Raw genomic sequence first — 23,336 nt, 5'->3', positions numbered from 1 at the left:
GTATAATAGCCATACTGAGCACAGATGAGAAATTCTAATTAAAATTAATTCAAATTTTGGACAAATGCAACAAAAAAGATAAACTGCAAATCACGATACATTTTGTTACAGCATTTTGCAAATTCCTTGCTTGCATATGTGTAAAAAAAATTATTCTGCTGCACTACACGTATGTGGAATGAAAAATAAGGGAAAACAAAATGAGGAATTACAATGGGTTGAAAATGATTCCTACAGGAAGTTTGTAAATATGCAAAATGTTATTAGAAAAGAAAAAGTATTTTATAGATAAAAAGTTGGGTAATATAATGTAAACCACAGAACATTTAGATTCAAATACATATTTTGTCGGGTCCATAAATACAGATCTAGCCTCTACAGGTCCAGTCTATATCCTTTATGTCTCCTCCTCCTTCCTAGTGCACCACAAACTTTCATAATTCCATTCACAACCAGAAAGAAGGGAACAAAGAATATTGGTTGGTCGATATTTGGCCAAACAAGGCCGCATTTATTATATAACCCCACTATACTAACAATGTAACATATTGTTGCCTGTTATAAATGTTTTGACCTAAGGGATAAAAGTTATATATCAAATATTTGATACGACTCATCATCCTAAACATTTTGATGCAATGAGTCAGAAAAAGTTTTTATTTACAAACAATTTTGCACAAATTTTGTTTGTGGGGTTGCAAAGATACAAACTAAAAGGCAGTCTTAACATTATGAAAATAATACATGATTAAGCAGCATTTACAAATAAAATCCCATACTAATGATGACACTGAAGCCAAGGTTTCCAGTATAATGATCACACTTTTAATAAGAATAGGGTACATAATGTATGTGCAGTTCACTAATCCTGACTTTTTTGTGATTTTTTTTACCTTATACTTGTGACTGACCACATGAAAAAAATTAATTCATTGCTAAGTTAATCGACTTGAAAATAATATAAATGCCACAGAAATTTTCATAAAAATTCAAGTAAAAATGCCAGAAAAGATGTCCCCTATTCACTGCCAGAGTCTCAGAACCTAAATTTTACAAATCTTTGGCAACTGGTCACTTATCAAAGTGAACATTTATGAAAAAAAAAAAAATTGAAACTTTTTCAATGTTGACTGTGATCTGAATTTTGTATCCATCCATTTTGTAATTTTCTTTTTTCTCGGACACATGGTACATGACTATCATCTAATTTTTGAGTAAATAAATAAATAAATGCACTAAAAAGGTATTCAGGACTACTGCTTATTTGTCCCAGAGCTGTGTCGATCATCATCAAGAAATTCAGCATTATATGCACATGTGAATCAATGCACATAACAAATATACAATATATATGTATAACATGTACAACAAAGCCATACAGCACATTAGTCATGCCAGCAATTTGTCTGATTTTAGCCAATTTGAAAATATATATACTGATACAGTAGTTACTAAGTTGTACTGGTATATCTGATTCTCTCCTACACCTGTTCTTAATTCATTTTGATCATTGTGTATAATATTACATGTATACCAATTGCAAATCTTTTCCAACTAATATGCCTAAATATTATGAGTAACTCTACTACTAAAAATGATATATAGTGATAATTAATAAAGTAACAGACTTGTTACTGGCTTGGTCAGCTTTAACATGGAACTTTAGAGCTGATATTTTACAAGGTCATCTTTGTTTTCAAGAGCTAGTTCAACCATCAACTTTCAGTGAATATATTTGCATCTTGAACATCACAGTATTTACTTATCTTACACACCAGGTAGTACTTTCTAGATTTATACGTAGTCCGAGTTAGAGTAGATATGAAATTTATAATAAATTCATGATAATTATAGTAATTTTATAATACAAGTAATTACATATGACCATTAATGCAAAAAAAAAAAAAAAAAAAAAAAAAAAAAAAAAAAAAAAAAAAAATTATCATACAAAAGCATTATGAAATGGCATAAGATGTAAACAGAACAATTTTATCACACAAATTAAAAAATCATTGTAAAATGGCATAAGATGTGCACAATTATTTACATAGACAACACTTCTAGTTACATTTTCTAATGGCATTTAGTAATAACTCCCATTATTCAAATGCCCTCAGATGCTTCACATAAGTTTTCTGTTATATGAGCTTGCTTATGGCATACTTGTAAAAAAATTCAATTTACGCGTTCATATTTGCCACCTTTACACAGGACCCAGTGTTATATGTATTTCACCAAACATAATACTAATATTGTCCTGGAAAATGCGATTGTCAATGATCAGTTTTGTTCAGATCTGGTGAGTAATTTCTGTAATATTTTCAGAATAATTTTGGCTGGGACTATACAGTGGATCCTCTAATTTGCCTGAGCTCCAACTTCTTTTGGAAGAAACCATTATGATCAGGTAAATAAACTTAGTTTATTGGTGTGCTTTCAGGTTATTTAAGTACATAAAATCAAAGGGCCTTGATCATTTGGCTGACTCGGTGTTGTGTGGTCCATAAGGATCAAAATGTAATGCCTTAATTACCAGTAAAAAACATGGACAAAATTATCTGATAATTTTGCCTATTGTAAAAGAATACAGTGTCTTTGATTTACAATTAATTTACCCTGATACTTTAATTTGCCTTTTTAACGTCAGAGAAGACAAAAACATAAATAAATAAATAAATAAATAAATAAAACATTATAAAGATCAATATTCAGATGTGATGGGCAAGTTTACAAAATGCGTAACTTAAACAATATTCTAATAAGCATCACAATGCTATCATGATGCATGTAGTATTGTGATGTTAATTAGAGTATGGTTGTGATCTTGGACAACACTTTACAGTACCTTATTTCTTGAGTTGGGATGAGATATCATTCATACCGCCTGTGTTTCAGGATTTTCTTCTAATCGCCCTCTTTACATTATCAGTATTTAGCCAGTATATGTTCTTGTTATTTCTTAAGTGAAATAATTATAGAAATACTGATATATGAAACATAAAGAGGTTGGTTTCCAGAAAACTAAAACACAATGTGGATGTATATGCATGTCTTCTGTTACAGGAGTTACATAATTTGATAACATGGTACACCACTGATTCAGAAACTAATTGTTCAAAATATTTTTGGGCTCAATTTTATTATATTTTTTTCCATTTTGTCCATTTTGAGGTTGGCTGAGTTTGAGAAACTAATAATTAAAAAACACCTGCCTAACTTTGGCCTAAAAGTTGGTTTGAATTTTTAAACCAACATTTTAGTCTACAGTACTTTGATACAAGATTAATCAGTGGTAGGCCAGTTTAATGAATTGTAAATTTCATCAGTTTTATAACAAAAAAGGCATTGTACATGTTTTCATAACAGTTCTAACTTTATATATGTGCATTGCCATGTTTTACCTTGGAAAGGAAGCATGTGATATAACAAGGATAATGAACTGATTGAAACAAGTGAGCAGAGCGTCAGTGGAGCGTGGATTCCCAGTAACATGAATAAACCACTTCTATTAGTTTCTTATACATTTGTACGACTTAAAATAAATTCGCCTTGCCAAGGGATAAACTAAAAAATCACTCAATCAGCGATAAAAGAGCTTTAGACTGCTCCTTTCTTTAAATTTTTGGTCAGAAATTTAACCTACTTTTGTGACCTACCTTTCTGCTTCATTGATATACAGCAAAGAATGCTAGAAGAAAAATCTGTTACTAGTAAAATATGTTTTTTGGGTAAAATTAAACGATGCCTTTTGGTAATTCTCTAAGATATACTACTTGAAACTGTATGCTGGCATTTGGTTGGCTTTTGTGGCAAAAATTTGACTTCATATGCATCTTTAAAGGAAGGACTTTAGTTGACAAAGATCAGAAAAATATTTCGGTGCAAGTATACATGTATATGCAAATAAAACCAGCATAAAGAACCATATTCTGCTTAAGACTAGGAGAAAATTTTGGTCATCACATGTGAATATAGAACTTAAATGTCTTAATGAGACATATGTATGTCGTGAGCCATCAATACCTGACACTAAAATGGAACATATCACAATGTACAGCAGTGGATAGCTTGAAAGAAACAATGATTTATTAAAGAAGTACCCATATTCAACACCCACACATACCAGAGAACATATGTTCATTATGGATAAAGAAAATATTGGGAAGAGGGTCAGAAGTAAACTGACCATGGCAAAGACCATAATCAAAACAAGTGTAATTGGTGGTAAAACTACAGCTGTCATTGTTTTAACTTCTTCAAGTGCTTTAGGAATAAAGACCACAGCGACACATATCATAATTACCTGTAAAATCTCTTAGATGTTACTGGACATTGTCTATAGGTACATGTTGAGGCTCTGCATGTTCCGCTAAGCATGAAAGCGATAGTAATGCATATGTATATGAGGAATGCTACTGGTGTCATTATTATAAAGGGAAAATAAATATAAGCCGAGTTGTACCCAACCAAATGAAGGAGATAAACTAAACACTGTGAGTTCGAGCTCAAAACCAGAGGTTCAATCAAATGGTCATATACCTGCAGGGCTATGGAGTGAAAGAATTGCCTTAATATTTTGAAGGGAGTGTATTTAAATTTCCTCAATGAACAGGAACTTGCTGCAGGTGGTTTGATAATGTGCTTATATGTAAATAATGAAAGCAGAAATGCCAATAAAAATGTGATAAGAAACTGAATACATTTCAGAACCTTCTTCGTGGTTTTGATTATGAGTGAGCAGTTGCATGAAACCCTCTGATGGCCATACAAAAGACTCATGGATTCAAAGTTACATATGCAAGGATCATTAAGAATTTCTTCTGGAATATCCATATTTCCATAGCCTTCTTGTTCTAGCCAGTTGTATGAATTGATCAGACCTTGTGCCAAATGATTTTGGTTTGTACACTGGAGGGCACAAATGAAATGTCCGAAGGGATCCAATGCAGGGTCCTTCCTCAGTATATAACCAAGAAGAATCTTACCCTGAGTTTCTCTCCCAGTAGCATTTTGTATGTGATCATGCTGATGATCAGTGAGGATATTGTTTTCATACAAATATGGAATCATTTCTAAAACCTCCATGTCTTTCATCAGTTTAGTGGAGTTTTTCTTGATAGCTAACTTCCACACTGTGGTCATATTGTCTGCCTATAAGAAAAAAAAAAGTGTACATTGTCCAAGTGTTAAGACAATTTAAATGCATAATCTTAGGGGTAACATTATGATATTGTTATTTCGAAGATGAGATACTAGAAGGTTTTCTTTTCCCACATACCTAAATGAAAGCAAAGTCAAAGATGCGTTGGAATGTAATAGGTATGGTGTGAGAGTTGCCTTCTAGATTTTCTCAAGAGAAATAAAAAAAAAATAAACATTAAAAAATGTTATTTTGTCTGGTAATATAATATAAAATTTGATTCAAAGAAAAATAAAGGAACTTTACGATTTGGAACTGAAGACGTTGTTTGTGTTGTCTCTTATAACTACTCCGACATCGCACATTGATAAATTGGTGGAGGTACCAAACTTTTAATAATATTGTTTAAAAGGAAGATCCCAGACTTTCACAATGAAAAAATATTCTCCTAAAGAAACACGAAGTTATACATCAGCTGCCAGAAAAATGGAAAGAGACATCATAAAAGATAAATTGAGAACTATCAATGAAGATGTCGGAGAGAATGAAAATGATAAAAATCCAGAAAGCACAAAGGCAGCAAAATTAATACCAGATGCTATGATGTCGCCAATTTACACGAGTTCAGTAACTATAACACCAAGCAGACAGCATTCTCCACTGCAAGCTACTGGTATCAGCAAACCAACTGCAGTGATGGAAAACTACACCATGAATCCGATTGTACGTCCAAAGGCAATGAGTACAGAGAGCCAGCAGTTCCCATGGCATCCAAGTGATCAAGGAACCTCTATGCGGGCAAGTGTTCATCAGACCCCAGAAGTAACAACAGCTACGAGACATTTTCCACTTTATGACAATCTCCTAACCACAACAGCAAGTCGAGAAGTTCCCCATACATCATCAGCTAGCCAGTCAACGAATAGAGAGCAACAGATAAACAATTCTGTTGTTATTACAATTCCTCAACATGTAAGCCCACTGCCATTTCAAGGAGAAAGTTGTGAAAATGGAAGGGAATGGATAGAGAAGTACATTCAATATTGTACACTAATGAAATATTCAAATGAACAGAAAGTGTCACTTTTTCAATTTTTTATGACTGGAAAAGCAAGACAATGGTTTCTGTCTTTGGAAGACAATGTGAAAAATAATTTTGATTCTTTAGTAACACATTTCAAACAGAGATATGGTGAAAAAAATCTATCTATCAGAGCCAAAATGGTTCATTTATTTTCTTTGAAGCAAAATTGTGAAAATGTACAAGACTATATTGCAAAAATGATAAATCTAGGGAAAGACACAAATCTTCCCGAAGAACATCTCAAAATGGCTATCATAAATGGTTTAGATAGTAGCATTAAAACAATAGTGGTGCAGCAAAATCCAAGATCAATTAATGACTTGATAAAATCTTCAGTCTTAGCAGAAAATGCTGTCAAGGAAAATAGTTCAGCTACTGTAAGTGCACTTGAGCACAGCATTGAGAAAGTAGTAGAGAATAGTTTACATAAAATGATTGACATATTTCAAAACCTGAAGTGTGAAAATGCAGAGGTTAGTGTTGCAAATAGCACAGACAAATCTAATTCGCAACAAGTTTACTTTCAGAAGGGAGGAAGACCATCTAACCTTCCGAACAGAAATTTTAGGCCATGGCAGAGTTGGCGCAGAAGAGAAGCAAGATGCAGTTATTGTGGTGAGTACCATCCTCCAAACAAATGTAGAGCTAAAAACAAACAATGTTTTAATTGTAGGAAAATGGGTCATTTTGCGGCGGTTTGCCGATCTGTTAAACAATAGGGGTACGGGCACAATGTGAAATCTTCAATCTCTGATCAAAAAGTGGACATGAGTGAAATTTTTTCTGAAGATCCCCAAAACAACAATTTAATTCAGGTTTTTATTGGCAAAAATTCAGTTTTATCCTTAGTTGATACAGGAGCAAGTATATCCTGTATATCCAAGAAGACATTTGAAAGAATAGATTCAGAATTCAAAAGTTCTATGCAAAGTTCAAAAATCAAAAGTATATCTGGTGTAGGAGGTCAAAAATATAACACCTTAGGTCAAACCCTTTTGAAACTGAAGATTGGGTGTCAAACATTTTCTCATATTTTTCATGTTTTTGAAAATTTACCTAGAGGAATCATTTTGGGTTTAGATTTTTTGAAAACAAATGGAGCCATCATTGACTTGAATGATAATTCTCTGTATTTGCAAGGAAACAGAAATAAACATACTTTGCAAAAACCTAATTATATTGGTTTAGTAAGAACATCTAGCAAGGTAGTTCTGGAACCTAGATCCGAAACTATTATTCCAGTCAGGGTGGCAAGAATCAATAGAATCAAAAATAGCTGTTTGTTAGTAGAACCTACTAATACCAAATTTATGTTGGCAAAGTCAGTTTTACAACCAAAGAAGGGTTCAACAGTATGTAGAGTTTACAATCCAACAGAGAGATCCATTGTTATTCCCAAAAATAAGGTTTTAGCCAAAGCGACTGCAGTAGAACGTGAGAAAATTTATAGTTTAGAGAACAAAGCAAGTATTGATATGAATATCTCAGGAGATGATACTAGTGTAGTTAAGGATAAACAATCTCAGAATGTTTATGCTAATGAAGTAGTGAAGAACATGGGAATTGACCTTTCATCATCTGATGTGACGGAGACTCAGAGAATTGTTTTGACAAAGTTCTTAGCACAAAATAGAGATGTTTTTGCATTGTCTTTGGAAGAATTAGGAGAGGTTAAAATTTCAGGTCATGTTATCGAAACTGGAAATGCACTACCTCAAAGACAAGCTCATTATAGGCAGACACCAGCTAACAGAGCTGAGATAGAAAGACAAACGGATGAAATGTTGAAGTATGGAATCATAGAAGAATCTAGTAGTCCATGGGCAAGTCCTGTAGTCTTAGTAAAAAAGAAAGATGGTACATTAAGATTTGCTATAGACTATCGTAGACTTAACAGTGTTACTCAGCCTATTCATTTTCCATTACCAAGATTGTCTGATATTTTTGACACTGTAGGAGAAAGTGAAAGTAGGTATTTCTCTTCATTGGACTGTGCGAGTGGTTATTGGCAAATTCCGTTAGATCCAGAATCTCAACCTAAGACAGCTTTTGTTACTCATCATGGGCATTTTCAATTTAAGCGTTTAGCTTTCGGCCTTCGAAATGCCGGTGCGACATATCAGTCTGTTATGGCAAGAATTCTCAAAGATTTGAATTGGAAATGTGCTTTGACATACATAGATGACATACTAGTTTTTAGTAAGACTTTTGAGGAACACCTAGAACATCTTGAGTTGATATTTCAGAGATTGAGAGAGGCAAACATGACTTTAAAACCAAACAAATGTAAATTTGTCACAGAAAGAATTAAATTTTTGGGACATATTATTTCCAAAAATGGTATAGAAGTTGATATGTCAAAGGTTGAGGCAGTGAAGAAAATTCAAAAACCAAAAAATCAAAAAGAAATGAAAAGTTTTCTTGGAATGGCCAATTATTACAGAAGATTTGTTAGAGATTATGATAAAATAGCATTTCCTCTATGTAGATTAACAAGAGATTCAGAAAAATTTGAGTGGACTGAGGAAACAAATAAAGCCTTTAATGAGTTAAAGGACCAGTTAGTGAAAGCTCCAATTTTAGCTTATCCAAATATGAATAAGCCTTTCAAGTTGACTACTGATGCATCTGATTTTGCGATTGGTTACATGTTGAGTCAGATTGGTGATGACAATAGAGAGCATGCAATTGCATATGGTGGAAGAGTTTTAAGAAGTTCAGAAAAGAATTACTGCACGTCAGAAAAGGAATGTCTTGCACTGGTTGAGGGTGTAAAAGAATTTAGACAATTTTTGCAAACAAATCACTTTACTGTAGTGACAGACCACAAACCATTAGAATGGCTCAAATCAAAAAGGTCTACAAATCAGAAATTAGAGAGATGGTCGCTGCAATTGCAGGATTTAGACTTTGACATTGTTTACAAGAAAGGTCGGTTGAATCCAACAGATTGTTTGTCTAGACAGAAATATGATGAGGAAAATGAGGTCAGTGAAGGACACAGTCAAGAAACAAAAATTGAGGAAGATATATCTGTGTACTCAATAACTGTTGAAAGTGAAGATCTGGTTAAGGAACAAAAGAATTCAGTGGATTTGGATGTGATTTTCAAGGCTCTAGCTTCTACAGAATTTCCATTGAATAAAAGTGAGCAATATCTGAAAGATAATTATTTCATAGATGAGTGTGGAATATTGTGTCATCATTACCAAAGTAAACAAAAGAAAAGAGTAGGTGATTGTAGAGTTGTTGAACAAATAGTAATTCCTAAGGGAATGAGAAGTGAATTGTTGAAATTTTATCATGATTCTAAAGTAGGTGGTTGTCATCAAGGGTTTCAAAGAACTTTAGAAAAGATTCGACTGAAGTATTTTTGGCCCACTGTTTACAAGGATGTCAAACATTACGTAAAATCCTGTGAAGTTTGTCAAAGGTCAAAAAGAAAATATCACCATCATCCAGCTCCATTGCAACCATTACCTATCAATGATGTTTTCCATACATGGCATATGGACATTTTAGGGCCACTACCAGAGACAAATGAGAGATACAGGTAACGGATTATGTCAGAGGACAACGCACCACTAACGCGTTGGGTGATTAAAAAATTCGTCTAATACCTAACTACGCCCCCTTTTTATGAATGGTCGCCGTGGGAAGAAGACAATGCGACCATAAGTAATTAACGCATCGACACTAAGGTTTAACAATGATGTTTTTCTCAAGCCATCACGTAGCGCGAGCCTTGTCAAAATAAGCTGTTGAAGCCGCAGCGGGACGCCAACACCACTTTATCTTTGCTTGTTATGTAATCCGGTAAACGACGTGTGGCTCGTTGAATCAGCTATTAAGATCGCTTCAGTTAATTATAACCTTGTGGAACGTGCTTGCATCATATATCTCGCTAGACAACTTGATTGACTTATTTCACTATGGATTTGCCGAGCATTACTTAAATTTTACCTGAACAGTTGAACGGGCGATCTCGACAGCGTGACCCTCACATTGCAGGGCATGACTAGCGTATATGCACAGAGTCTGCTTGATATGAATATACTAATGCTGCCGTGGTTTAATATGTTCTTTAAAACTTCATATTACACTGTAAACATCTTTTCAGGCCACCATTCACAGAAACTTTATTTTCAAAACAATAACTACATTCCGCGTCGAGTCGACTTTGAGCACGCGGCTGATATTTCATTGGCGCCATTTTTTACATGTGCAAGCAACAGTATATCGAACGCGCTAACTACATTGCGACAAAGTCGTTATAGCTTTTAGATAGAACTGTTAAAAGTGCTTATGCACCTCAGTAACCTTTTTGTTTACTTTACACTTTTATATCCAATTGAATTCCAGGTTACAAGTACGGTTACAAAGGTAATTCAGACGATGTAGGCACATGTACATGCCTTATGCGACCACAGTGTTAATTTATTGGTTTGTTTGCGGTTATTTTTATGTTGCCATGTTGCTCACTATTTTTGTTTTAATGTTTCATCTAAAAGTCAACTTAAATTTTATAACCATTAATTGCATGGAATCAACATTTGTTCGGTTAGACTATTAAACTAAATTAGACTTTTAAGTAACAAGTTAAACCTTTAAAACAGTTAAACTTTTAAATTGTGGAAAAAAGATCAAACTAACATTCGAACTAACATATTCACTTCATGCAACGTTCAGTATTATTTTGTTATCAACATTTGCTTGATGGTAAAAGTTGTTTTAAATAGGTCCGTTTTTCATATTAAGTAATAAAAGGGCCCTTAAATAGCCTAATTTTCATAAGAATTTTCAGTGTTTAAATTGTTTGTTTTTATTTGCTTCATTTTACAGATTACTGCTTGCTGAAAATTTGATAAAATATAGGACGTTTTAAGGACAATTAACTTTCTGTAAAAATTATCCAGCGTTTGTATTAATGTAAACAAAACTTAATTAAACCTTCTTTATGATAATGCAATTGTTCTTCATGTACGCATACATATTGTATATTGAATATGTAGACCCCCCTCCCAAGTAAAACGCTTCTAATATATACCCTGTATCCTTTTTTCTCTTCAGACAGACACAATAGAGAATGTGGTCAAACCAAAAATGCTTTTTGGCAAACAGATAACAGATTCATCAGTATAAATAAAAGGAAACACTTCAGCAATTTTTTCTTCTGTTTTTTTTTTTCCTGTCACAGTGAAAACTTATATACCCCTAGGATGCTACGTGGGTCAAGCGTTCCAAAGTAACACGTACCAGTATCAGCATTCTTCAACAAAAAAGTTAGAAACATTGGTATCTGCAGTGCAGTAAAATTTGAAAGAAAGACAGAAGACAAAGGCCACTCTCACATCAGGTTTTCTCCCTGTCATTATTTTATATAAGGAGTCTGCTAGTCCTCTGGTTTTCCCTCCTACTTTTTTTTCATCACTACATTCTTGTTTCACCTACAGATAATATTATAATATATCTTAAATAATAATAAAGCAAAAATGAGTATAATATCGCATAGTTTTGGATCACTATAACATATTTTTTCTTACGACGGGGCTGAACCCGATCTCAATCAACAGCCTACAAAGCACATACCAACATCTCAACATTCCGTTTGAGAACGTTCATTTCGAAAAAAGTATTTGTACAAATTTCGAGTGTTGGTAGTGAGTGCTTTCAATCTTTAAGTTGATCTCTGAAATAAAATTACATAAACTGTGATAATTTTGAGCCTTCCAGCAGTATTGTTATATGCGTGCTGTTGTCTCTGTCCTTATCGGTATTCATCGGACATACCTCAACAGACAATGGAAGAGGAAGTGACAAAAGAGTAGGAAACTATCAATGCTGTCATGAGCCAGCACTAATGTCCCTGAAATAAAGACAGGCGATGGTTATCTGTAACTACCTCTGGTTGAAGAGAATGAGGTGAGAAATCGGCCACTAATTACTGTGGCCATAAACTTCGTTATTAACCTAATTTGCCTTTTCCACCTAGATCTCGAAGCCCAGTCTATCACGATGCAAATATTTACGTCTGTGACCACATTCTGTACACCGCATCGTATACCAAATAATATACATACATTGCGAACAAAATTAAAACATATATAAAAAGCAACTGTCACACGCATGAGATGGACAGTGAATCGTTCAGCTATTCGGGGGATAAAACCATCTGACTCAACGCACTTCATGACAAAGAACGTTCACACAAAAGAAAATGATAAGATAATAAAAACGATTACGGAACGCCACCCTACAATACATATCAACCCACTTTTTTAATTATTTACCAGGGGGTGAAGGATGCGAACATTATTTGTATCTATATTTATAACAAATGTTTCACTGCTACCCCCTTACCCAGTACACACGACAGCTACCGCTCATATTTGTGTAGTGAAGATGGATGAGATAGCATATGTGAACTGATACAGAGTTTTTTTCTGTTTTAGGAAAGTGATCTTCGTTTTGCACTGCGTTTTGTACTGTTTACTAAACTAGTAATTAACCAGCGAGGGGTAGGTTAAGAGTGCAATTAGCTCGTTACCAGTGGTGGTTGGAAGGGTATCACGTGATACGTCAAAAGATGCGCACGCACATGTCTCATTTGACGTTTTGCCGTCGAAGAGTAAACATCGAAAGTGAGCTCCCGGCGACGTCTTCCTGTAACGTCGTTCAATAATGCGACACTTACATGGTAATAACGTAAATTTTATATCATTTATTTGTTGCTTGAAGAATTAATAAAATGTTATATTGATGCTTTCATTGACTTTTCAGGGGTCAGACTCGATAGAAAAAACTCGGAAATGAACTATGTCACTGTAAAAAAGAAATGTTTTTGGAAATTCTAGTATGTGCACGGGTGAATCGTAACGTTACGTCGTTATTTATCGTTTGGTCGTGTGGTCGACGTCATTTTATTGCCCACTGTATACATACTCATCTTGCTCTAAGTCCTGCTTATTTTAACAAACTGGGAAAGGTAGGTGTAATTGTTTGCTCCATAATAATTCAAAACGAATTAAATTTAAAATTTAAATTAATAAATATGTCATAAAAAGAAAGGAATATACCCCATATCTACACCAAATGTATATTTCATCTCAAGACAGATTCTATATACCGGTACACCTGCAGCTCAGCAATAGATCAGTGTCACATATTTTCTATGTATTAATTATTTTCAGACATGTTATGCATTTGTAAAGCAGAAGAAGGAGGTGATGAGGAAATGACTGTTTTAGAAGTTTTTCCAGACAAAATAACACACACTATTCCTTGTTTCCCAGGCATTTCTGTTGAATTGCTTAGAACCACTGTACTATGTAATGGATCAAGACAGACAGCTTTATTTTCATCTAGTGATATTTTAAGTCTGCAATTAAATGTTGAACCTTTTACCATTTTTGTCCGTTACTTTTTCAAAACTAACATTAAGTTATTTGGTCCCTGCCTAATTGTTTGGGACTGGGAGTCTGATAGTGCACCTTTCATCGAGGATGACAACAAAAACCTAAGTAGTGAAGAAGAGGAGGGGGAAGATGAAGATGTTGCTGATGAAGGAGATGCTGATGAAGATGTTGCTGATGAAGAGGTTGTTGATGAAGACATTGCTGATGAAGGACATGCTGATGAAGATGTTGCTGATGAAAATGTTGAGCACTGTCTACCTTTTAAAGTATTGGGGGTTGCCCATTTTCAGTATAGACAAACCTTATTGAAAAACATACATAACCAAATGAACAAAAAGCTTATTGAAACTGTATCAACAAGACTCATTTTGGATAATGATTATTCTATTGGAAGCAAGGCAGTCCAGATTTTGCACGAAGGAGAGTGGATTACAATTGGCCATTTACCACAGGAATTATGGCGGTACGTTAATTTAGATTTAGTGACTGGTTGCAGAGTTGACAACATTTCCTTTAGGTTGTGGAAAGTGCCAGGTTTTTATGTTAAGTTATTTGTTACTAAAAAAGGAGCTTGGCCTATCCAAGTGATAAGAAAAAGTAAATATGTTCAATAATAAACTGGTATTTTCTTTATAGTGTTGGTTACATATACCAATTGAATTTAAGAAATTTTTTTATGTTGCTGATATAGAATTAAAATATTTACAAAGAAATTTTTTCTATCAACAAACTGTTACTTCAAGCATGACGGTTCCATAACTCTTATATCTGAATTTCATCTGTATTAATTTTGATCACTGTGAACCTTTCCTGTAAATTTGAAGATGTTCTCTTAAATACAAAGGAATTTGCAATAAAATTGAAAGAATAAATATGATGAAAATTCCTTACTGTAATATTGATCATTTGTAATATCAATCAGATAGACAATCAGGCACAGGGAACTGCACAGGTGGTAGCTCTTCAGTGGCATGGTGGAATCTTGCTCTCACAGACTGCCCACCTCTTGGGATGTAGGTTGCCCTACCTGCCACAAATATACCTGGATCTCCCCTTCTCCCTCCCTTCAATTTTTCTATCCTGTCACTTTTAGCAGGTTCATTAAATGAGGGGAGTTGTTCACTTATCCCATAAACACAGTGTCCAGTATAATAATGGAACTTTTCTTCATTGTCTAGCTTTTTGAAGAACTCCTGAATGATTTTTCTGAATATGCAAAGGAATAGACATTAATAATGTTATCAGAAAGTAATGCGGAAATTATCTATATATATTTTTAAGTACTCATTTGATATATATATTATATGTTATTTTTTTAATAATTTAATATGCTGTTTTTTATCAAAGTTTACATTCATTATGCCAAAAAATGATTTAAGGCTTATATACTTACGGATATTGCTCAAAGAACTGTTTTGTGTCAAAGGTTCTTCCCAACAGCCCCCTCAACATTGCAAAAAACGCTTCCACATCATCGGTTGTAAAAGCCCTTGGGTGTTCTGGAGGGCGTGAGACATCTGTAGACCGCTGCAACTTCGACTCTAGATTGCAGACAAGGGCCACCACTAGTTCTCTTGTTAAACCACATATGCCTTTGATTGGGCTACAAATAAGATGACAAATTTAAATATTTGCCCATGTATGACATATCAAAAATAATTTATTAAAAGCCACCATAAAAAATCCCACATGAAGTACATGCATAATGTATTATGTCACACTCAGTGTATATGATGTAGTCTATACATACCAGTTGACATCAATGTCCTTATAATTATAACCTGGCCATGCATGCCATGGAATCCAGGAATCAAGTATATAGTTCAAAAAGTTCTGGTTGTATTTCCTTCTTTGTTGCTCTGTGAGTCCTCTGCCATCAGCAGCTCTGTGCCAGTTGAATATGAGTTTGAGAAAGTTGGCTTCATTAGTGTACCCTTTCTCCTCCATGAATGTGATCATAGGTTTAGAAAATATTCTTAAAATGAAAAGGGGTAAGTATTAGGAAAAACATGTAGATTATTCAGGAAATTAAAATAGTTTATAAACAATTTAAAATAGTTTATAAACATTTTACAGGTTAGATATTAGGCCTGGATTCCCATGCCTATATCAATCCATCCGGATTGGTCTAACTCCCTGGGGAGTCTCACTAAATTGCTATCAAACCAGCAAGGGGGTAAAGATAATTAACAGCGTGACATAAATTTATGACGGTTAAGTTGATAGCAATTCAGTGAGAATCCCTAAGGAGATAGATTGGTCCAAATATCTGTGGGAATGGTCAAATTAAAATAACCTTTCACAATCAGGCACACTCTGCTTGTTTTTCCCTACAAGTGCGGAGTATGTTAGGTTGGTGTCTTTGTCATGCAGTGCCTCCACAAGCTTTGTGCAGTCAAAGTCCTGAATTTGTCCATCTCTGAGACATGCTGTTATTCTTTTTAGTACATGACCATGATCTTCCCTTTCATGCAGCAGTTCACCTATGCAAAAATTATGAATGCTATTATTACATGCTAAAGGATGAAATTATCTTGACTCTGCAATGAAACTTTACTTTGTGGTAATCATAATGATTGCATGATACTCGTTGAATAAGATTTAAAGCTGTTTTTATTAGTGTGATAAATAATTACCAGTTTCTTCATCATATTCAAAAGCCATTAAATGACTTTTGAAATCTATCCCTTCCCTTGCAAACTTTTCGATTTTGTTTCGGAAAATCCATGTTGCCATTAAAGACTTGAGGCAGTCTGATTTTGTTTCAGATTTACCTTGAAATAATAGATATAAACATATGAAGTTCATCATAATACCTCTTTTTGTCTCTCAAAATGGCATCAACTTACATTACTAAAAAATGTACTAGTACTCAATTTTCACAGAAATGATATATTGGTTTACCTGCAACCCAAGGGTACGGGTTATGCATGTGAGGAAAATGTTTCCTCCTCAAAACAAAAATAGCTTCTTCAAATAGAACACCTTCGTCCTGAAGTGAGGCTAATGTTTCAAGGTCATCAAGTGGTATGGCCTCATGCCTTCGTTCTGATTGTAGCTTTCCATCTACAGTAAAAGAAAAATTAAGTTCATCAGAACATATCATGGGGCATGCGTAAAATTGAGTTGTCTGTTAAACACAATTACTCATGCTTTGTGTGTTTTAAATTAAAAACAAACATTGTGATCTTTTTTACAACCATTACAAATGAAGTCATCCTTACCGGGTCCTTTTTGTACTTTTAGGAATACCTCAATTTGATTTGCATTTATCTTCCTTGCCTCCTCCTTTGAATCCATTATAAGTTGTATGACTGATATTGGTCTTCCTCCCTTTGTTCTCAGAGAATTAAATTCACCGTCTGAAACTGACCCTGAAATGTAAAAGCAAAATATAAATCTGTTTAAATGAAAACAAAAATAATAATATAAATGAGACAAATTTGTTAATTAACACTTTTATATAAACATATCCCACTGACAAACAGTTATCTTTCAAAAATTTTAAAAAATCAGATGCTTTCTTTTTCATTTAAATGGGCCTAATACTTATTCATTTGCAATTTCTATTCTATAAACAGTGCATACCAACAACATGCATGCCCTCCTGTGTCATTGCCTGTATTAGTTCTTCAGTAAGCAGTTTTGCTTTCTTGTCTTTCAGGGTGCTTACTGCCAGGCACCTGACAGGCAAAGCATAAGGTCTTGTGTTTCTTTGCTCATCCGAAATCATGAATACAAGTAAATGTGTAGCAGCAGTTCTTTTCTTTTTGAAGGATCCCTTCCAATAAAGCATAAGGTCTGTTTTGACCTGAGTTATATCGGAAGGGATACATCTTTCAGAACCCCGTCTTACAGCTGTACACACATTTTCAATGGAATTGGATATTTTTAGGCCCAGTTCTAGTAAATATTCACATTCCTGTAAGTCCCATGCAATGGCTAACATTTTCTCTTCTGGTGGAGTTGATTTTTTTTCTATTTTCAAGTTGTATTTGACTTTAGCTTCCTTGTATTTTTTTTCCAGAAATGGCCTATCTTCTAGGACTAACTTCCTTTGATTCTGTAAATCACTGAGGACTACTGCAGCATCCCTTCTGTTACCTTTGTTTATTTCTCCGACAGCCTTTATTTTGTCCCTGTAGCACATGTGTAAAAATTGCACCTCCCCGTCCCCGATGTCTACATCCCCGGCCCACACGTGTTTGACACTCTCCCTTAGGGCAGGAGTGACATCAGTTAGATCATACTTGATAATCCACTTTCCACTGGGGTTAGATTGCTTGGCTTTATGGATCATTCCCATCTGGACAGAAGTGCCCGTACAGTTAGATCCAAAATGTCCAGACATCTTTATTTTATTTCTTATGGACCTGCCACTGATGCCAGGAATATTGCACTTTGCCTGTAAATCAAAGTTTTTTTAAAGAGGTGTACAGAAATGTACTGAAGATGTAAATGTGATGGAATGAAAATTAGTAAACAAAACTTATCTATGATAATAGCAATAACTAAATGGAATGTAATTTCGAATAATTATTGATCCTACCTCTATGATCTTCAATTGCATAGGTTTGTGCTTATTGACTTTCACTAAACCATGCTGCCTTTCAATGTGTTCAATGCTGAGATCTCCCTCATCTATTTCCATTCTGTCTGAAACAGAATCAGCTGCCCATAGAGTTGATCTTGATGTTGAACTGTGTAAAAAAGAAAAGTCTTTTTTATCTCTCATATTGTACAAAATGTCATTATTGCCATGCTATATAAACTAAAAGTCTACGCTTATATGTACTATGATATAAATAGAAACCATTAAATTTACATCAAGTGTGTACTGATAGATTTGGGAGAAACGAGTCCATTAAATTTACTCACCATTCTAATGGACCTACAGTCATATCAATGGCCTCTCTGAGAAGGTCCCGTCCAGCAAGTTCAACTTCATGGGCAGCTGATTCTGTTCCAGCACTATAACTGTGGTCTGTTTCCATTTCATCGTGATCTACTCTACCCCTCCCTACAGAGTTTTCTCGTGTACTCTCAGAACCTATAGATACAAGTATGCTTCATAAATCAGAATTATATAAGAAACAATTAAGTTTAAATCTGTCTTACTTTTTTATTTATAATGAACCATACATTAATTAGTACTTTAAATAAAATAATAAATAAAAGGTCTGCACTTACATGTACCAGTCCACATTGGCCCATTATGTAGAGATATCCACTTGTTCCCAAAGTGGGCATACATGGTTGTCATGTATGCTTCATAGTCAGGCGGGCATCTCATCACCTGACCCATCTCCTCACTGGATAAAAAACTAAAAATGTATGAAATCATTCCATGTGGCATTTTGCCTGGCGTCAGTCTATCCTTTTTAAGAGCATCTATAAAATTAAGTATTAGAGTTCTATTTTCTGTTTGAACCAAAGAAAGAAGAGATTCAAAAAAATTGGCCGGTAACACTTTTTCACCAATTATCAACTCCTGGCATAAAAAATCAATCAAATGAAAAATTTGGCCAGTGTCCATGTCTTTGGTCTTTCTTTTTATCAATTCAATATCATCTTCATGTTCAACAATTGGACTTTTCTTTCCACTTTCCTCTTCAAGTTCATAAACTCCAAAATGATCTTCAGCCTTTTCTACAGAGTCAAATTTTTTTGCTAGATGCTTCAAGGCATAAGTCCTGCAAGCATTTCCTAAAAAAAAATAAAAAAGAAAAAGGTGATTATTATTGAAATTTGAACAAAACAAAAAGTGATAAACAAGTTGCTGTATAAGTTACCACAGCATGCAGCGGTAAAGAACGTAACTTATTTAAAATCTTTTTAAAATCTTTAAGGTCTTTTTTTTTTAAATTAAAATTTACTATATATATATACATACATACATTGTGCTTTTGTTTTTAGTATGCTGAGAGTATCAGGGTATTGACGGGGCATGTCAAGTGCAATACATGACAGTTTAATACCCCACCCCCAATCACAGCAAATTGAACAAGCACATTTTGAATTGAAAATCATCTTCAAGAATGTTTCACAGAGTGCTATTCATCACTTATAGCCAAAATTTAAATAACCATCTAGAACAAAATGAAGCAAACTTAAACAAAGGTGTATGTCAGAAAAGTAAAAATCAACAAAATCTTTTCCCTAAAAATAATCCCTTCCACCCGAACAGTTGTAGTTTAACTTGCAGCAAGGAAACCTGACTGGAAACTTCCACCATAATCTGCTAGTAAAAAATAACAAAATTAACAAAAATTATTATTAATTCATTGGATTCAGAAATACATCGAAATGAAATGTTAGTTACATTTTATAATCCTTAACAACTACAAACAAGTAAGTACCAGGTAACACTTCACAACAATAAAAAGAAACATTGAAAGTTTCTAAAATCTTTTCAATTTACCAGATCTTTGTACAGTGCCAGCCTCCTTGCTGATAAATTCAGCACATTCTTGCCAAAATGAGCGATTTTTAGAAGAAGGCCACTGGTGTTCATTGCATGAGGTTAATGTGGAGTCTGCTATTCCAATGAACTCCACTAACTTTCTAACCTCATTACTCTGCCATGGATCATTGTAATTTGGGAAGAGAGACCTGGCAGACGTGGCTCTAACTATAATGAAAACTCAATCAATACATGACTACTGTAGATCTTTGCACCTAAACATATCTTCAATGTACCAATCAGTGCCATTTACCTGACTTTCAATGTGTGTTTTAGCTATAACTAAACATTTCAGTTAAAGCAAATTGATGGTCTTAAAGATTTAATAAAGAATTACCATGTTTTTCCTTTTGCACAGGTGTAGAACCAGTTGGAGTTGACCGACACCTTTTTCCATATTCCAGCATCTATTAAAGTAACCAAATAGCAATTAATTACCACTAGACTTCTCAATGTACAGTAAGTTACTGAGAGGCACTTATTAATAATGACTTAAATGTTGAGATACATAAATGCAATGCCTTACTTAACCATGGAATTATATTATTACATTAAATGTGTACATAATGAACAAAATAGTTAGTTACCTCGTCCATCTTCTCTCGCCCACTTATGTTTACTTGTATGTTATAAACTGCTGTACAGTACGAGTACTAGCTGAGTATACTACCGGTAGGATTTCAACAACTGTAAAATACCACATCTGCAAATAACTCTTGATCACTGTTGTTATTTCTAAATCTGATATTGTTTAGCTATTATACTTTCTAACACATTGGGAATGATATTGTACAACATTTCAGTCTATCGGGCCATCTACATGAATTATACTAGCTAAGATTCTACAAATCAGTAAATCTATTTATATGCAACACTTCTCTGCCTATAACTCTTAAGATCCAGGGGTGCCATCGGGTGCCATCGACTTTTTTAAAAATTCAATATACGATGAAAGCTTGAGGAAATTTTAAAAAGATTCGTCCGAGTGCTTTTCGAGATAACCCACTCGAAAGTTGGGGTGTTTATGGTAAAACCTCCGATTATTATTGTCCGATGAAAAACACAGTACTGTCCACTACAAGTCGTGATAAAATATTAAGTATAGCACAGATTTAAAAGTTATGTAGCAAGATTATTCTTGACATATGTCTTATTGGATCCGTAAAACTATTTTATATAAATAATGTAAGAATTTCATGTACGCACCTGTGAAACTTTTATTTCCTGGTATTTTGCGGTAAACGCGATCTTTTGTGTACATACTACGGACTGTAAAATTTCCGCTTTTTTCATTGGCTCCCGAAAATCACGTGATACCCTTCCACCCACCACTGCTCGTTACTAACAAAGAGCTGCAACTCTTGTTAACGCGTCAGGGCGGCTAAGACTTCTATCAACTTGTGTCGTTAAAAATAATCAAAACAAAGTCTAGCAACACACGCAGAATGTTCGACTTTGATATGGAAGGGCAGACTTTCATGAAGCAAGTAAAGTGTTGGAAGTTTCTACGACGACTCATATATTTCAGAGACACGAACGAAACCGCTATATCCCGGATGTAATGAACAAAAGCTGACTGGTGGGGCAGGACATGTTAAAACACTTTTGAGAAAAAGTGCATATAAACTTCACGAGCTACGCAAAACCTAAGCTCTGCCTATACACAAGTTAAAATCAACCACCCTTTACATAAACCCCGCGAGCAAATCTGTTGATACACGTATTAGTGCGGTTTCAGGAAAGTGATCTACTGCGTTTTGTGATGTTAAGTAAACTAGTAATTAACCAGCGAGGGGTAGGTTAAGGATCAGGGGCGTAACCTGACCTTTTAGAATTCTAAGTACAGATTTTCAAAATTCCCAGGTACGGTTAAATGTAAATTTAAAATAAATTTAATTCGCCAAATATCATAGCTAAGTTTTCACCAGTAATAAAATCAGATAAAATTAAATACATTGCGGCTATTCAATTAAGTTCAATTACATCATTTCACCCAGAACCAAGCCATTTTCCTAGTATTGGGATACAGGCTGTCCAAAATGGGGTGGGAGTGTGATGAAGTGGAAAATATTTTATAAAATAATAAATTTCAATGGGAAGGGAGGGTTAATAACAATCGATAACGATCTGCCGCTGACACTCTTTTGCGAACCAATCCCCATGAATGAATATGAAATTGCCTCTTCGTCTCGCTTAGATCGAGAACGATCTCCGGCTGACGATCTTCCGCAAACAGAAGCTTTTGAACGGATATGAGAATTGCATTATCGTTTCACTCGGATTGCGAACGATCTCCCGCTGACGATACGAAACTTGCGTTCTCGTCTTGCTCTTTGGCTAACCAGGGAATTATATCGGATATAATTCCCTGGGCTAACGAAGTCTTTTTAGCAGATATGAAAATTGCCTCTTCGTCTCTCTCGGATTGCAAACGATCTCGCGCTGAAAATTTGAAAATTGCCTTTTTGTCTATCAGCTTTGCCAGGTGCCGTATGTATGGAGGTCCGGAAGGTGCCCCCTTTCATAATTTGGCAGTTTGTTTGTCATACGAATAATTAAAATGACTGCAATCTTATAACCCTACTGCGGTGTATCATGGTGTACGACTAGAAAAATGTTGAAAATTTATGCAGCTGTGATACATACACTATTTATTTTTTTTAAATTGAAATTAAATACCTTGACAATGATATAATTATAACTTTTAAATTTCTTAATTTTATAGTGCATCAAATTGAATAAACCCAAGTCGGGAAAGATAGTGCGCGATTTTTACTAGCGTGTTTCGCAACAGCAAAATGTTCGTCATTTGAAATGTAAAAAAAAAAGTATTATAAAAGGTGGGATTATTCAAGGACTTTCAGTTATTATTTTTTCTTCGTGGTTATTCAACAGTATAAGGCAATTTGAGAGCATTTAATTCGAGAAATACGCGACGCGATCCGAGGGCTGCTATTGTTCTGACTAACAAAGGCCGGTATTTTCACCCCATCGGGTTTATCACCCTGTTTATCTTAATGAAAGTGCAGGAGTATTTTTCTATTGATGATGGTGTCCTGCTCACAGTGGGTGGCTAAAAGCGAGCTGAGTAAATTTAGGCCGAGTTAGAGTAGTATTTATCGCTGCTGGGTCCCAACGGCTTAAGGTTTAATTCCCTATAATTAACGCACCGATAATAGTCGTTTAACTACCATAAGGATTATAAACCAAGGCTATTAAAGTGTCTTCGAAATT

At 34.5% G+C, this 23,336-nt stretch overlaps 1 protein-coding gene across 6 annotated transcripts; it reads right to left on the bottom strand.

Moving 5' to 3' along the window:
• Positions 1-14,252: 14,252 nt before the first annotated feature.
• On the bottom strand, positions 14,253-22,007 carry LOC147762076 (uncharacterized). Of its 6 annotated transcripts, none has more exons than XM_087011369.1 (15): positions 21,309-22,007; positions 20,690-20,789; positions 20,440-20,509; positions 20,061-20,270; positions 18,830-19,880; positions 18,518-18,689; positions 18,189-18,295; positions 17,228-18,044; positions 16,864-17,013; positions 16,544-16,705; positions 16,276-16,413; positions 15,936-16,122; positions 15,390-15,614; positions 15,033-15,242; positions 14,253-14,845 (listed from the first exon to the last, which is right to left on the bottom strand). In XM_087011369.1, exons 7-15 carry the CDS (start codon positions 18,288-18,290, stop codon positions 14,554-14,556), a joined length of 2,283 nt encoding a protein of 760 aa, XP_086867495.1. In that variant the 5' UTR covers positions 18,291-18,295; positions 18,518-18,689; positions 18,830-19,880; positions 20,061-20,270; positions 20,440-20,509; positions 20,690-20,789; positions 21,309-22,007; the 3' UTR covers positions 14,253-14,553. The 6 variants fall into 6 exon arrangements, with proteins under 6 accessions (XP_086867495.1, XP_086867490.1, XP_086867491.1 ...); XM_087011364.1 differs by having other exon boundaries at positions 14,255-14,845; positions 18,189-18,339; positions 21,309-22,003; XM_087011365.1 differs by having other exon boundaries at positions 14,255-14,845; positions 18,189-18,339; positions 18,830-19,877; positions 21,309-22,003.
• Between the last annotated feature and the right edge of the window lie 1,329 nt (positions 22,008-23,336).

Source organism: Lingula anatina, chromosome 4 (assembly GCF_051362555.1).
Source record: "Lingula anatina isolate TDL-2025a chromosome 4, LinAna3.0, whole genome shotgun sequence".
Taxonomy (NCBI): domain Eukaryota; kingdom Metazoa; phylum Brachiopoda; class Lingulata; order Lingulida; family Lingulidae; genus Lingula; species Lingula anatina.
The sequence above is the reverse complement of the archived record's forward strand: the minus strand, read 5'-3'. Positions and strand labels throughout refer to the sequence as shown.